At 45.1% G+C, this 16,102-nt stretch overlaps 1 protein-coding gene across 3 annotated transcripts in view; it reads left to right on the plus strand.

Moving 5' to 3' along the window:
- The window catches only part of gabpa (GA binding protein transcription factor subunit alpha), a 74,451-nt gene extending 64,395 nt beyond the window's left edge, over positions 1-10,056 (plus strand). For all 3 annotated transcript variants that reach the window (XM_087992472.1, XM_087992471.1, XM_087992473.1), the window contains 2 exons: positions 834-1,026; positions 9,466-10,056. In XM_087992472.1, the coding sequence (XP_087848598.1) occupies positions 834-1,026; positions 9,466-9,697 (425 nt within the window). In that variant the 3' untranslated portion in view covers positions 9,698-10,056. The remainder of the gene's footprint in view (positions 1-833; positions 1,027-9,465) is intronic.
- The last annotated feature ends 6,046 nt before the right edge of the window (positions 10,057-16,102 follow it).

Raw genomic sequence — 16,102 nt, forward strand, 5'->3', positions numbered from 1 at the left:
TCACAAGGCGGGAATGTGAAGCAATATTCTCCACATGCCTAGGTGCAGGCAGCTGTAACAGTCAAGAAACTCAACATCATGGTGAAACAGCTCACTTGATCAGCTTCTACCACAGTCTCAGCAGTGTGTACTTAGCTGCAACAACTCACCACGGTTCTACCAAAGGCATCTTCCAAACCTGTAACCTCGACAACCTAGAAGAACAAGGGCAGAGACACATGGAAAAACCCTCATGTGCAGGTTCCCTCCAGTCCATACACCATTTTGGCTTTGAATTAAATCACCATTCCTTCCTTGAGTCATAAGGCTGGACCTCTCTCCCTCACCATGCTATGGATGTACAGTAAGCATCAGTTCAAGGCTTAAAAGCAATGGGGAACAGGCAATGTCCTGTCTCCGTAAATGGATTAATTTTTTTTTAAAAACAGGAATACTGGAAAAAGCTTAGCAGGTCTGTGAAGGGAATCAGAGTTTCAGCTCAATGGCTTTCTTCTGAGCTAAGTTAGTGAGCAGCCCAGACGTGATGAGTTTAAATACTCCTACAGCAATTTTAAGAAATTCACATTTACAAATTGGACAATTTACAAGCAAATACCACAAAAAAATCCAGCAAAAAGCATGGTTCGGTTTTGGAAATGTGGAATGTGTGCAGCTGCAGTGCACATGCCCTTAGGTTATAAATTGTCCATTTTCAAAGAACTATTAGATCTCTATCTAAAAACACCAAGATGATAGGTATCTCCCACAAAGCATGGCGATGATTTATCCTGCTGTGTACATAGTACCAGTTGCAGGAATGTGTGAGATAATGTGTTTCTGATGTGTGCCTTCAGGTAACAATGGACAGATCCAACTCTGGCAGTTCCTGCTGGAGCTCCTAACAGACAAAGATGCTCGAGACTGCATTTCGTGGGTGGGAGATGAAGGGGAGTTCAAGTTGAATCAGCCAGAGTTGGTGGCTCAGAAGTGGGGTCAACGCAAAAACAAGCCCACTATGAACTATGAGAAACTGAGTCGAGCACTTAGGTGAGTGAATCAAGAAAAGATTAATCTCCTGACTGTTATTTATTTATAACTCAGTTGTACGGTTCACTTTCACTGATAGGAGTGTTTGCTTCCAGATGGTTTACAATTGTCCGGTATAGCCCACAGTTCATTGAGATGTCATTGTATCTGTCACACCTGGATACGCTGTCTCTTTCTTTCTCGCAACCATGTGCTTTCTCCCTCACACGCACACTCCGTTTCCCTCGTTTGCTCACTCACTCGCATGTGTTTGCTTTCTCATGTGCATTCAGTGTCTCGTTCGCTGTTCTTTGCACATATTCTCACTTTCGCTGTCTTGCCTTCGGTTGCTCTCTCTCTGGCCTCTCTCTTTCTTTGTCACTCTCTTGCTCTCTGGCCCTCTTCCTTGTGCTGTCTGTCAACACACTCTCACTCTCGGTCTCGCTCTCTTGAGTGCACTAACCCTCACTCTTTTGTGCTGTATCTCTTCCCTGTCCTTTCCCTCTCCCATGCTGCCTCTCACCCACTCCCTACTTGCACTCAACATTACTGACTCACTATCAAGCATCTGCTCAGTTTATTATTGAATCTCATAACTCCTTTTAGAAGTTGGTTACTGTCCATGACTGTTGATACAGTTCTATTTGTTCCAAATATTTGTAGCAAATCCCACTTTGCTCATCTGTCCAGGGCAGACAGTCAACCTGCCACTGCCTCCCATAATTATAGCTTCAAAGTGTTAAATGATTCCAAGGTCAGTGTCTCCTCCACTCTGCACAGGTGTCTAATCCATTTAACAGTCTTTTATGTGAAGGACATATTGACCTCAATATTCATTTTGCACATAACCCTCTGCCTTATGCTGCCTCCAGTTTAAGCTGTGTCTCGAGACTCCTCTTCTCTGCACGATTTGCTGCCTTCATGTTTGCTTTAATATAATCTTTTGTCCTTCTGGTAACACAATCATCACTTTTAATGTTCTGATTCTAAATATGCAGCTTGACCTGTTGAGTAGTTGCTGAAATCAAATTGTTGAATCATTAGTCAAATAAAGAATCAAATCTCTGGTAAAATGATCATTTCCAGCAGTGTGTCTTCCCACAAACAGAACATTGTGTCTAAACTGTTTTGTCACATTTGTCACATGTCCCACATCCCACATCATTTTCGGATTCACCTTGTCACAGTTGGAAAAATGCATCTGTACAGCAAGGAAAAAGGGCCTGGGGAAGCTGACAGAAATGTCCATGTGAATCCAGGTTTTTCTCCCCTCACAACATGAGAACATTCTTTTGTAGTTTATGTACCAAGGGAAGGAAAGAGGACGGGGGTGTTAACAATCTCCTGGTAATGTACTGAGGAGATAGCAAAGAGTGGATGAGGAGATGCACATGATTTGTGACTTGATGTTGTTAGAGGATATTTCACTTCAGTGGTTGGAGGGAAAGAGTCGTCACTTATCATATAAACGTACCTGGAGTCTGTATTTTCAGGAAGTGGTGAGGCTCCTGGGTGACTCGTATTCAGTTCCATGAAACAGTGTCTTTCAGCTCTTGATCCATTCTCAAGTCACCATAACCTTCCCGTTGTACACCATATGATTCATTGAATCAACAAGCAAACCCTTGTTTGTCTAAGGTTTGTGACTGAGGCATGCAACACCACTAAGTCACCCACCAAGCCAGTTTGCCATGCCAAGAGGAGGAGGGGTGTAGTGATGGGAGAAAGACTAGAAACTGAGTGTTTTCTGCTGTCATATGACACATTTGGATATTGACTATTTCTGGGAAATTTCTTATGCCTTCCTCTGCCATACAGAACCTCATCACCTCAGGAGATCTCCCACCCACAGCTTCCAACCTCATAGTCCGGGAACCCCGCACTGCCCGGTTCTACCTCCTTCCCAAGATCCACAAGCCTGACCACCCTGGCCGACCCATTGTCTCAACATGCTCCTGCCCCACTGAACTCATCTCTACCTACCTCGACACTGTCCTATCCCCCCTAGTCCAGGAACTCCCCACATACGTTCGAGACACCACCCACGCCCTCCACCTCCTCCAAGACTTCCGTTTCCCCGGCCCCCAACACCTCATCTTCACCATGGATATCCAATCCCTCTACACCTCCATCCGCTATGACCAGGGCCTCCAAGCCCTCCGTTTTTTCCTCTCCAGACGTTCCCAACAGTACCCCTCCACCGACACTCTCATTCGTTTGGCCGAACTGGTCCTCACCATTAACAATTTCTCCTTTGAATCCTCCCACTTCCTCCAGACCAAAGGGGTAGCCATGGGCACACGTATGGGCCCCAGCTATGCCTGTCTCTTTGTTGGCTACGTACAGCAGTTGATCTTCCGTAATTACACCGGCACCACTCCCCACCTCTTCCTCCGCTACATTGATGACTGCATTGGCGCCACCTCGTGCTCCCGCGAGGAGGTTGAGCAATTCATCAACTTCACCAACACATTCCACCCTGACCTTAAATTTACCTGGACCATCTCTGACACCTCCCTCCCCTTCCTGGACCTCTCCATCTCCATCAGTGACGACCGACTTGACACTGACATCTTCTACAAACCCACCGACTCCCACAGCTACCTGGATTACACCTCTTCCCACCCTACCTCTTGCAAAAATGCCATCCCATATTCCCAATTCCTCTGCCTCCGCCGTATCTGCTCCCAGGAGGAGCGGTTCCACCATAGAACACACCAGATGGCCTCCTTCTTTAGAGACCGCAATTTCCCTTCCCACGTGGTTAAAGATGCCCTCCAACGCATCTCATCCACATCCCGCACCTCTGCCCTCAGACCCAACCCCTCCAACCGCAACAAGGACAGAACGCCCCTGGTGCTCACCTTCCACCCTACCAACCTTCGCATAAACCAAATCATCCGCCGACATTTCCGCCACCTCCAAACAGACCCCACCACCAGGGATATATTTCCCTCCCCACCCCTCTCCGCCTTCCGCAAAGACCGTTCCCTCTGTGACTACCTGGTCAGGTCCACGCCCCCCTACGACCCACCCTCCCATCCTGGCACTTTCCCCTGCCACCGCAGGAACTGTAAAACCTGCGCCCACACCTCCTCCCTCACCTCTATCCAAGGCCCCAAAGGAGCTTTCCACATCCATCAAAGTTTTACCTGCACATCCACTAATATCATCTATTGTATCCGTTGCTCCCGATGCGGTCTCCTCTACATTGGGGAGACTGGACGCCTCCTAGCAGAGCGCTTTAGGGAACATCTCCGAGACACCCGCACCAATCAACCACATCGCCCAGTGGCTCAACATTTCAACTCCCCCTCCCACTCTGCCGAGGATATGGAGGTGCTGGGCCTCCTCCACCGCCGCTCCCTCACCACCAGACGCCTGGAGGAAGAACGCCTCATCTTCCGCCTCGGAACACTTCAACCCCAGGGCATCAATGTGGATTTCAACAGTTTCCTCATTTCCCCTTCCCCCACCTCATCCTAGCTTCTAACCTCCAGCAACTCAATCCCCTGACCTGTCCGGACTTGTCCGACCTGCCCAGCTCCTTTTCCACCTACCCTCTCCTCCCTGACCTATCACCTTCATCTCCTTCCCCACTGACCTATTGTACTCTATGCCACTCTCTCCCCACCCCCACCCTCCTCTAGCTTATCTCTCCACGCTTCAGGCTCTCTGCCTTTATTCCTGATGAAGGGCTTTTGCCCGAAACGTCGATTTTGCCTGTCCTCGGATGCTGCCTGAATTGCTGTGCTCTTCCAGCACCACTGATCCAGAATCTGGTTTCCAGCATCTGCAGTCATTGTTTTTACCAAGGCAGATACAATGTCAGTTTTAGCTTCTCTGCTATTTCTCTATTCCCATTACAGACTCTTCTGTAATTCATGTAGTTTAAATGTATGCAGGAGGGTTTTCTGACACAGTATGTAGACAGGTCAACAAGGGGAGATACCATATTGGATTTGGTATTGGGGAATGAACCCGGCCAGTTGTTAGATTTGGAGGTAGGTGAGCACTTCGATGATAGTGACCATAATTTGGTTATGTTTACAATAGCAATGGGCAGGGATAGGTATATATCACATAGAAAGAGGTATAACTGGGGTAAAGGCAAAACACAGTTTTGTGAAGGGTAAGTCGTGCCTCACTAACCTTATTGAGTTCTTCGAGAAAGTGACAAAATAGGTGGATGAAGGTAAAGTGGTTGATGTGGTGTATATGGACTTCAGTAAGGTGTTTATAAGGTTCCCCACAACAGGCTATTGCACAAAATATGGAGTTTCGGGATTGTAGGTGATTTAGCGATTTGGATCAGAAATTGGCTCACTGAAAGAAGACATAATGGTGGTTGATGGGAAATGTTCATCCTGGAGCTCAGTTACCAGTGGTATGCCACAAGGATCTGCTTTGGGACCAATGCTGTTTGTCATTTTTATAAATGATCTGGATGTGGGCGTAGAAGGATAGGTTTTTACATTGGCGGATGACACTAAATTAGGCAGAGTTGTGGATAGTGCCGAAGGATGTTGTAGTTTACACAGAGACGTGGATAAGATGCAGAGTTGGGCTGAGAAGTGGCAAATGGAGTTTAATGCGGAAAAGTGTGAGGTAGTTCACTTCGGAAGAAGTAACAGGAATACAGAGTACTGGGCTAATGGTAAACTTCTTGACACTGGTAGATGAACAGAGAGATCTCTGTCCTGGTGCATAAATCCCTGAAAGTTGCCACCCAGGTTGATGGGGTTGTTAAGAAGGTGTATGGTGTGTTGGTGTTAATTGGTAGGGGGATTGAGATTCTGAGCTATGAGGTCATGCTTCAGCTGTACAAGACACTGGTAAGGCCGCACCTGAAGTATTCCGTGCTGTTCTGGGTCACCGCATTATACGAAGGATGTGGAAGGTTTGGAAAAGATTCAGAGTAGATTTACTAGGATGTTGCCTGGTATGGAAGGAAGGTCATACGAGGAAAGGCTGAGGGAACTGAGGCTGTTTTCATTGGAGGGAAGAAGGTTGAGAGGTGACTTAATCAAAATGTATAAGATAATCAGAGGGTTAGATAGGATGGACACTGAGAGCCTTTTTCCTCAGATGGTGAAGGCTAACAGGAGGGGGTATAGCTTTAAATTGAGGGGTGATAGATTTAGGACAGATATTAGGGGTAGTTCCTTCACTCAGAGAGTAGTAGGGGCATGGAACGTCCTGCCTGCAACAGTAGTAGACTCACTGACATTAAGAGCATTTAAATGGGCATTGGACATGCATATGGACAATAATGGATGGTGTAGGTTAGTTGGGCATCAGATTATTTTCACAGGTCGGCGCAACATCAAGGGCTGAAGGGCTTGTACTGCACTGTAATGTTCTGTGTTCTATGTAATCTGTACATCTACCTTTGCTAATCTTTTCCTTTTTACATACCCAAAGAAAATTTTGCAATCCATTTTCACGTTTCTTACTGTTTAGCATTTATATATTATTTGCATTTTATCAATTTCTTTATACTCCTTTGCAGAATTCTAAAATTCTCTCAGTCCTCAGGCTTAGAATATTTATGGCAAATTTATAAATCTTGTCTTCTGATCTAATCCTATTTTTCGATTATTAGTCCTATCTCGCTTGCTGTCCCTATTGGGTTGTTTTACCTTGGAGGAATGTATGTTTTTTGGGGAAACCAGGCGTTAATTGTTTAAAAGAAACAAAGAATTATAAGTGCTGGAAATTGGAAGCAAAAACAGAAATTGCTGAAGAAAGCATCTGTGGAGAGAAAACAGCGTTAATGTTACAAATCTGGTGACACTTATTCAGAACTCCCATATTTAGAGTAATTTAAATACCAGCCTTTGCCTATTTACCATCCACCCTTTTAACATATATTTCCGAGTCACCAAAGCTTTCTCATTCCTCCACCTCCTTTTGTATTTGCCCTTGTTTCGATTGAAAACCATAGTTTCAGATTGAAGAGCATCTTCTTCAAACTTCGTGGAAGATTATGTATAAGTTCATATAGTGTTTACTGTCTCCTGCAGGTTTTTTTGCAGCAATGTTTATAATCGGCCTTTTCCCATTCAATCATGCTAAACTCAAAATAGCTTGTGTCCTGGTTAATTCCTCAACATATTGCTCCAGAAAATTATGTCAGACTCAATCCAGAACTCTTCCTCCACAGCAGTGGTATTCATTTGATCTACCCAATCTTTATGTTTATGGATGCACCCACGATTACCAATTTCCTGCTTTGTACTGTGCTGTACATATGGTTGCCTGTAAACCACTCCTACCAATATTTGCTGTTTCTAAGCTCCACCCAAACAGATTCTCCGTCTAGCCATTCCCATCAGAGATCCTCTCTCACTGGTGCACTGATTCCATCCTCATTACCATCATTACCCCACATCTCTTTCTTTTCCCTCTCCTTGCTGTATATCAAGTGTCCTTTAATATTCACTTTCCAGTCTTGGTCATGCTTCAGCAATGTCTCCAAAATAGCCATTAAATTGAACAGTCTTACTTCGATTAGTGCCATCAATTCACCTATCCTGTCACACATATTGTGTGCATTCATTTAGGTAAAGGTAAAGTCACCATAGCCTTAGCAGCTCTTAGGGCTCTCTCTCTCATTAGACTGGTGTTGGTTTAACCTGATGGCCACCACGCCTTAGGCGAGGCGAGGGGTTGAGATGGGGAGTGCTTCAGAGTAATCTCAGCCGACATGGGAGTTGGATCCACACTGTTGGCATCATTCTGCACTGCAAAGCGACTCTCCCCATTCAGATACTGTGCCCTCAATTTGGCATTTTGAACACTATTCTGCAATTTGAACAAGATTAATTGTAAGACTTGTTTCCATTTACATTTACTATTTCTTACTTCCCATGACCAGCTTTGTTTTTTAGTATATCTGAATTCTCTCTCAGGTTCCCATTCTTCCTAATGAGTTAGTTTAAACCCTCCCCAGCAGAATTTGTGCAGGTGTTAGCTGTACTAGTCCCAACAAGGGTGAGTCACCTCAATCTTGTACAGGTAGCCCAGAACTGGTCCCTGTGCCCCAAACATTTAAAACCCTCCCTTGTGTACCACTCTCCCCTGGTGAGTGAGTGAGTGTTCACTCAAGCTTCTTATTTTTATACTCAGTAGCTCCTGGTACTGCTTTTTGCCTCTTAACCAAGCTGTCAATTCTGTTTTCAGGACAAGTGTTATTGGTTCTAATGTAGACCACAACCTTTGGCTTTTCACCCTCCTCGAAAAAAATGTACTGCAGCTGCTCTTTGACATCCTCAACCCTGGCAACAGGGAGGCAACTTTCCATCCTGGAGTTACATCTACAGTCACAGAAATGTTTGTCTGTTCCTCAAACTATCGACTCACCTCCCATTGTTTCCCTTCAACTGTTCTTCTGTCACACCTGTGCAACTGTGTTTGTTGTGCTGCAAGTTTGGCTATAGCTACATTTCAGAGAAAGTGAGGACTGCAGGTGCTGGAGATCAGAGTCGAGAGTGTGGAACTGGAAAAGCACAGCCAGTCAGGCAGCATCCGAGGAGCAGGAGAATTGACGTTTCGAACATAAACTCTTCATCAGGAACCTAATGACGAGTATATGCTTGAAACTTCAACTCTCCTGCTCCTCAGATGCTGCCTAACCGGCTATGCTTTTCCAGCACCACACTCCTAAGCTGTAGCTACGTTTCTCTGACAAAGCATCATCCTCACCAGTATCAAAAGCAAAAGAATCAATTTGTGAGTGAATGCTGGAGATCCCAGGGAGTCTGTCTCCATGGTGTTCCTAAATCACCCCTAGGTTGCACTTTCCCTGTCTACCTGTATGCATTTAATCAGCAGTCTGACCACTTTGTTAAAAGTGCAATGCAATTCATATAGGTGTCTGCTTTGAGGGGGCACCACAGTGATTCTAATTTCCTCTTGAATTAAGGCTCAAGTTTTTGATGCTGGAGACACTTTGCACCACTTGTTGTCGCGACCACATGAAAGCATCTATGACCCCAGATAGGACAGGAAAGTCAGTCCGTGCCTTAAGTTTAGTTTCAGACTATTTGCTTAAATCCAGAGAGTAGAAAATAGAAAGTGAAATTACTCACCAGTCAGGTCCAATACATCCAGCTCTTTGCAAACAGACTCTCACACTGAATATTTGCATCAGTGATTCTGTTTTTTTTTCAAAACTGGGCACACTGTGATTCCTGGCTGCTCCTGTGAGAGTCACAGCTAAGTGAAGACCTCGAGTCTCTGTGCCTGTTTGTATCTCCTGCTCTGGCTGTCTCCAAACTGGTCCGCTGCTTCCCGAAGTTATAGGTAAGACAAAAGGTTATAGTTCAGAAATAAACTGAAGATGACAATATAATGAGAGAAAGACAGCAGGTGATGTCACACTTGGCTTTGTCGAAGGAAGGAGGGGCTGAATGGATTTTTTTTTGTATTGAATTTCTGATTGTCCTTCTTGCACAGGTATTATTATGATGGGGATATGATATGCAAAGTCCAGGGGAAGAGATTCGTCTATAAGTTTGTGTGTGACTTGAAGACACTGATTGGCTACAGTGCAGCAGAGCTGAACCGCCTGGTCACAGAGTGCGAGCAGAAGAAACTAGCCAAGATGCAAATCCATGGTATGACAGGACAGCCAGTCACCACGGTAACGCTGGCTGCAGCCTCCCTGCAGAGTGAGAAAGACAGTTGAAGCATCCCTAGCTGAAGCTTGGTGTGTGTGGGTTGCTCATCGCACCCCCCAACTTTGAATGACACCTGTCCTCCGGTATCCTGGTTGGGTCAAGTGGCTTCTTCCTCCTTCAGCTTCTGGGACTGTACAGTGTAAACGTAATGAGCTGCCTCAGAGGGAGGCCGAGGCTGGGACTCTGTCCCACTGTCTATATGTGCATTGCATAAGCAGTGTCGAAATGGAGCGAGCAATGGTAGCAGACTTCATGGTATATTAAAATGAAACGTGTACCTGCTTCACCTTATTCTATCAAATTTTTTTGTTATTTTTGCAAATATTTTTACCCTTATGTGAATTTTGAATAAAAAAGGTATACTCCATTTTCCACAGGCGTGCTTACTGACCCTGTAGTTACCAGTGCTGTTCAGTGATTTTATCCTGGATCACCACTCCTCTGCTCACCTGTGATAGTATCCTTAGTCATCTGGAGGTAAATATTAACATGTGCTTTATAAGGGGCATCAGTAAATACCCTCTCACTGCTACTTGCCCTCTTGTCTGCCAAACCACCAGGATATGGGTTCAAACCCCACTACAGGACATGACATATTTTAGACTGGTTTCTTGCTCTCGTGCTATTCTTTGGAAGATTCAGTTTTCAAATAAGATGGCAAAAAACACCTTGATTTCATATAGGATAATCATATAGGATAATCATATAGGATAATCATATAGGATAATCATTCCATGGACTTTCACCACCGACAACACCAGGGTGCGAGATATTTGGAATGTGTCTAAAAACTTGACCGAAGATCTTGCTCAAAATTACATCCCACAAATATACAGAACAACCTCTGTTATCTGAACATCGATTATCTGTACAAGATCTCGTGGTCTTGTAAAAACGTTATCAGTTATCCAAACAAAATACTCCCTGCCCATCTCGTTCGGATAATCAAGGTTGTTCTGTAAAGACTTTGAATAATAAAAAGCAAAGCAGTCATCAGAATATGCAATAGACACAAATCATAACTGTTCTAAAATGCCCTTGAAAGCATTCCTCTTCACTGAATTTCAGATCCCTGAAAGCGATAGGTGCGATCAGAGAGATTATACTTTCAGCTATTCATGAAATCCCGACAGTGTGGAAACAGGCCATTCAGTCCATCGAGTTGGCACTGACTCTTTGAGGAACATCCCACCCTACCTCTGCAACCCTGCATTTACCACAGTTAATCCATCTAGCCTGCATATCGCTGGACACTGAGCAATTTCTCATGACCAATCCACCGAACCTGCACATCTTTGGACTGGGAGGAAACCGAAGCATTCGGAGGAAACCCAAGCGGACACTGGAACGAAGTGCAAATCCCGCACACACACACGTGTGCACACACACACAGGCTGGAATCAATTCTGGGTCCCTGATGTGGTGAAGCAGCAGTGCGAACCACTGAGCAAGTGTGCAAGGTGATGGTGGGTAAAGACATCATTCAAAAGTTGAAAGTCATCCCACTTTCTAATGATATGGTTAGTAGGATTGAGGAACTCTAAGAGTACCATTTGACTAAAAGGTTTTTCTGATGTAGGCAAATTGCAATTCAGCTCGATAAGGCAGCTGGATATTGATAGTACAGAATAATTATATTTGAATTGTAGAATCTCTGCAGTGTGGAAGCATACCATTCGGCCCATCAAGTCCACACCGACCCTCTGAACAGCATCCCACCCTAGCCCTGCAGTTCTCATGACTAATCCATCTCCCCTCCACATCCCCGGAACGTATGAGCCAGTCCACCTGACCCACGCATTTTTGGACTGTGGGAGGAAACCCACACAGACTCGTGGAAAATGTGCAAACTCCACGCAGACAATCTTCCAAAGGTGGAATGGAGCTGTGGTGTCTGCCGCTGTGTCGCCCCTTGGTTGAAGAATATTTAAGAGAGTTTTAATTTTTGTCAGTTGTTAACACACAGCAATGAAGAAAAGGAAAGGTTCATGGATAGTTCGGTTGTCAGAATGTATAAGGGTGAATGTTCGCAGACTGTGCTGCTGTGATAGCTGATAGTACAGGCACAGTTGCAAGAAATACGAAATAAGGTAGGTGAACTTGCAGCGTTGGTTGGTACCTGGGACTTCGATGTTGTGGCTATTACGGAAACATGGCTAGAACAGGGACAGGATTGGCTGTTGCAGGTTCCGGGATTTAAATGTTTTAGTAGGGTCAGAGGTGGGGGTAAAAGAGGGGGAGGTGTGGCATTGCTTGTCAAAGATAGTATTACAGCGGTGGAAAGGACGATGGATGAGGACTTGCCATCTGAGGTAGTTTGGGCTGAGGTTAGGAATAGGAAAGGTGAGGTCACCCTGTTAGGAGTCTTTTACAGGCCTCCTAATAGTCCTAGAATCATTGAAGAAAGGATTGGGAAGGTGATTCAGGAGATGAGTGACAGTAATAGGGTGGTTGTTATGGGGGACTTTAACTTTCCTGATATTGATTGGGAAAGCTATAGCTCAAGTTCGTTAGATGGGTCAGTGTTTGTTCAATGTGTGCAGGAGAGTTTCCTGACACAATATGTAGACAGGCCAACAAGAGGTGAGGCCATACTGGATTTGGTTCTGGGTAACGAACCAGGCCAGGTGTTAGAATTAGAGGTAGGTGAGCACTTTGGGGATAGTGACCATAATTCGGTGATTTTTACACTCGTGATGGAGAGGGATAAGTGTGTACTACAGGGCAAGAATTATAGCTGGGGTAAGGGAAATTATGATGCGGTGAGGCATGACTTAGGATGTGTGGCTTGGAAAAGTAGACTCCAAGGCAAGAGTGTAAATGATATGTGGAACTTGTTCAAGGGGCAACTATTGAGTGTCCTTGATAATTATGTACCTGTCAGGCAGGAAGGAAAGGGTCGTGTGAGGGAGCCGTGGTTTAATAAGGAATTGGAATCCCTTGTTAAATGGAAGAGGGCGGCCTACCTCAAGATGAGACGTGAAGGTTCAATTGGGGCGATTGAGAGTTATAGGGTAGCCAGGAAGGACCTGAAGAGAGAGCTAAAAGCAGCAAGGAGGGGACATGAAAGGTCCTTAGTAGATAGGATTAGGGAAAACCCTAAGGCTTTCTATAGGTATGTTAGGAATAAAAGAATGACTAGGGTAGGAATAGGTCCAGTCAAGGATAGTAGGGGGAAGTTGCGTGTGGAGGCGGAAGAGATTGGGGAGACACTGAATGAATACTTTTCTTCAGTATTCACTCAGGAACAGGGCATTGTTGTCGATGAGAATACTGAGGCACAAATAAGTAGAATGGATGGCTTTGAGGTATGTAGAGAAGAGGTGTTGGAAATCCTGGAAAAGGTGAAAATAGATAAGTCCCCTGGGCCTGATGGCATTTATCCTAGGATTCTCTGGGAAGCAAGGGAGGAGATTGCAGAGCCATTGGCCTTGATTTTTATGTCCTCTTTGTCTACAGGAGTAGTCCCAGAAGACTGGAGGATAGCAAATGTGGTTCCCTTGTTCAAAAAGGGGAGTAGGGATAGCCCTAATAACTATAGGCCGGTGAGTCTCACTTCTGTTGTGGGCAAAGTCTTAGAGAGAATTGTAAGGGATAGGATTTATGCACATCTGGATAGGAATAATGTGATCAAGGATAGTCAGCATGGTTTTGTGAAGGGCAGGTCGTGCCTCACAAACCTTATTGAATTCTTTGAAAAGGTGACGAAGGAGGTTGATGAGGGGAAAGCGGTAGATGTGGTATATATGGATTTTAGTAAGGCGTTTGATAAGGTTCCCCATGGTAGGCTACTGCAGAAAATACGGAGATATGGCATTGAGGGTGAGTTGGAGGTTTGGATTAGGAATTGGCTGGATGGAAGAAGACAGAGGGTAGTAGTTGATGGCAAAGTTTCTTCATGGAGTGCCGTCACTAGCGGTGTTCCGCAAGGATCTGTTTTGGGACCATTGCTGTTTGTCATTTTTATAAATGACCTGGAAGAGGGGTTAGAAGGTTGGGTGAGCAAGTTTGCGGATGATACGAAAGTCGGAGGAGTTGTTGACAGTGAGGAAGCATGTGGCAGGTTACAGCAGGATATAGAGAAGCTGCAGAGCTGGGCAGAAAGGTGGCAGATGGAATTCAATGTAGCTAAGTGCGAGGTGATTCACTTTGGGAAGAATAACAAAAAGATGGGGTACTGGGCTAATGGTCGGATACTTGGTAGTGTGGATGAGCAGAGGGATCTTGGTGTCCATGTACACAGATCTCTGAAAGTTGCCACCCAGGTAAATAGTGCGGTGAGGAAGGCATATGGCGTACTGGCTTTTATTGGTAGAGGAATTGAGTTCCGGAGTCCTGAGGTCATGATGCAGTTGTATAAGACTCTGGTACGGCCGCATCTGGAATATTGTGTGCAGTTTTGGTCGCCATACTATAGGAAGGATGTGGAGGCATTGGAACGGGTGCAGAGGAGGTTTACCAGGATGTTGCCTGGTATGGAAGGAAAATCGTATGAGGAAAGACTGAGGCACTTGGGGCTGTTTTCACTAGAGAAGAGAAGGTTTAGGGGTGACTTGATTGAGGTGTACAAGATGATTAGGGGGTTAGATAGGGTCGACAGTATGAACCTTTTCCCGCGTATTGAGTCGGGTATTACAAGGGGGCATAGCTTTAAATTAAGGGGGGGTAGATATAGGACAGATGTTAGGGGTAGGTTCTTCACTCAGCGAGTCGTTAGTTCATGGAATGCCCTGCCAGTAACAGTGGTGGACTCTCCCTCTTTATGGGCATTTAAGAGGGCATTGGATAGGTATATGGAGGATAGTGGGTTAGTGTAGTTTAGGTGGGCTTGGATCGGCGCAACATCGAGGGCCCAAGGGCCTGTACTGCGCTGTATTCTTCTATGTTCTATGTTCTAAATAAAACCAGTAAGCCCACAGGTAATGATGACGTAGTGTGTGCTGCATGCCAAACCTTGCTTCAATATGAATGGAACCTGAGCTGCAGGCTGTGCGAAATGCAGCTGTGGTCTTTGTAAAGTGCAGACTTGTAAGTTCATGCCTCATTTAGAAAGCTTTGTTCAGAAATGGGTGGAGGACAGGAAAAAAATCATTTGATGCTAATGTTATTTGGTTATCTCATGGCAGCAGTCTAGAGAGTGTTTTGAACTTTTTAAAAGAGTTGCTGACTTCCAGGTGCACTATCCTGCATTAGCTGAAAATGTATCTGACCCAGTTGCAGGTAACAAGTTGAAAACCTGACTGAAGTTCTGAATCTGTTAAATACACTGAAGCAATGAGCGTATCAGGAAAATATAACTACATTCGAGGCTACAACATTGAGGAAGAAAATTGTGATTTGGAAAATCAGACTGAGCAACGGAGTTTCGGATATATTTCCACCTTTAATTTATTTTCTGTTGGCAAAGATGGTTGAATTCATTGTTCACTTAGAGTCACGGAAATGTACAGCACGGAAACAGACCTCTTGGTCCAACTCATCCATGCTGACCAGATATCCTAACCTAATCTAGTCCCATTTGCCAGCACTTGGTCCATATCCCTCCAAACTCTTCCTATTTATATACCCGTCCAGATGCCTTTTAAATGCTACAATTGTACCAGCCTCCACCACTTCCACTGGCAGCTCATTCCATACATGCACCACCCTTTGTGTGGAAAATGTTGCCCCTTAAGTCCCAAATATATCTCTCCCCTCTCACCCTAAACCTATGCCATCTCGTTTTGCACTCCCCCACTCCAGGGAAAAGACCTTGTCTATTTACTCTATCCATGCCCCTCATGGTATTATGAACCTCTATAGAGTCACGCCTCAGCCTCCAACACTCCAGGGAAAATTGCCCCAGTCTATTCAGCCTCTCCCAAAAGCTTATGCCCTCCAACCCTGGCAACGTCCTTGTAAATCTTTTCTGAACCCTTTCAAATCTCACAACATCCTTCCTAAAGGAGGAAGACCAGAATTGTACACAATATTCCAAAAGTGACCTAATCAATGACCTATACAGCTGCAACATGATCTCCCAACTCCCGTACTCAATACACCGGCCAATAAAGGCATTCATACCAAACACTGCTTTCACTATCCTATCCACCTGGGACTCCACTTTCAAGGAAGTATGAACCTTCCAAGGTCTCTTTGTTCAGCAATAATCCCCAGGACCATACAAGGACTGCAGATGCTGGAAACCAGAGTCTAGATTAGAGTGGTGCTGGAAAAGCACAGCAGGTCAGGCAGCATCCGAGGAGCATCCTCAGATGCTGCCTGACCTGCTGTGCTTTTCCAACACCACTCTAATCCATACCATTAAGTGTATAAGTCCAGCCCTGATTTGCCTTTCCAAAATGCAGCACCTCACATTTGTCTAAATTAAACTCCATCTACCACTCCTCAGCCCATTGGCCCATCTGACCAAG

The sequence above is a fragment of the Chiloscyllium plagiosum genome, unplaced genomic scaffold (genome assembly GCF_037043375.1).
Source record: "Chiloscyllium plagiosum isolate Xiang-an unplaced genomic scaffold, Cpla_swu_hap1 HiC_scaffold_12, whole genome shotgun sequence".
NCBI lineage: Eukaryota > Metazoa > Chordata > Chondrichthyes > Orectolobiformes > Hemiscylliidae > Chiloscyllium > Chiloscyllium plagiosum.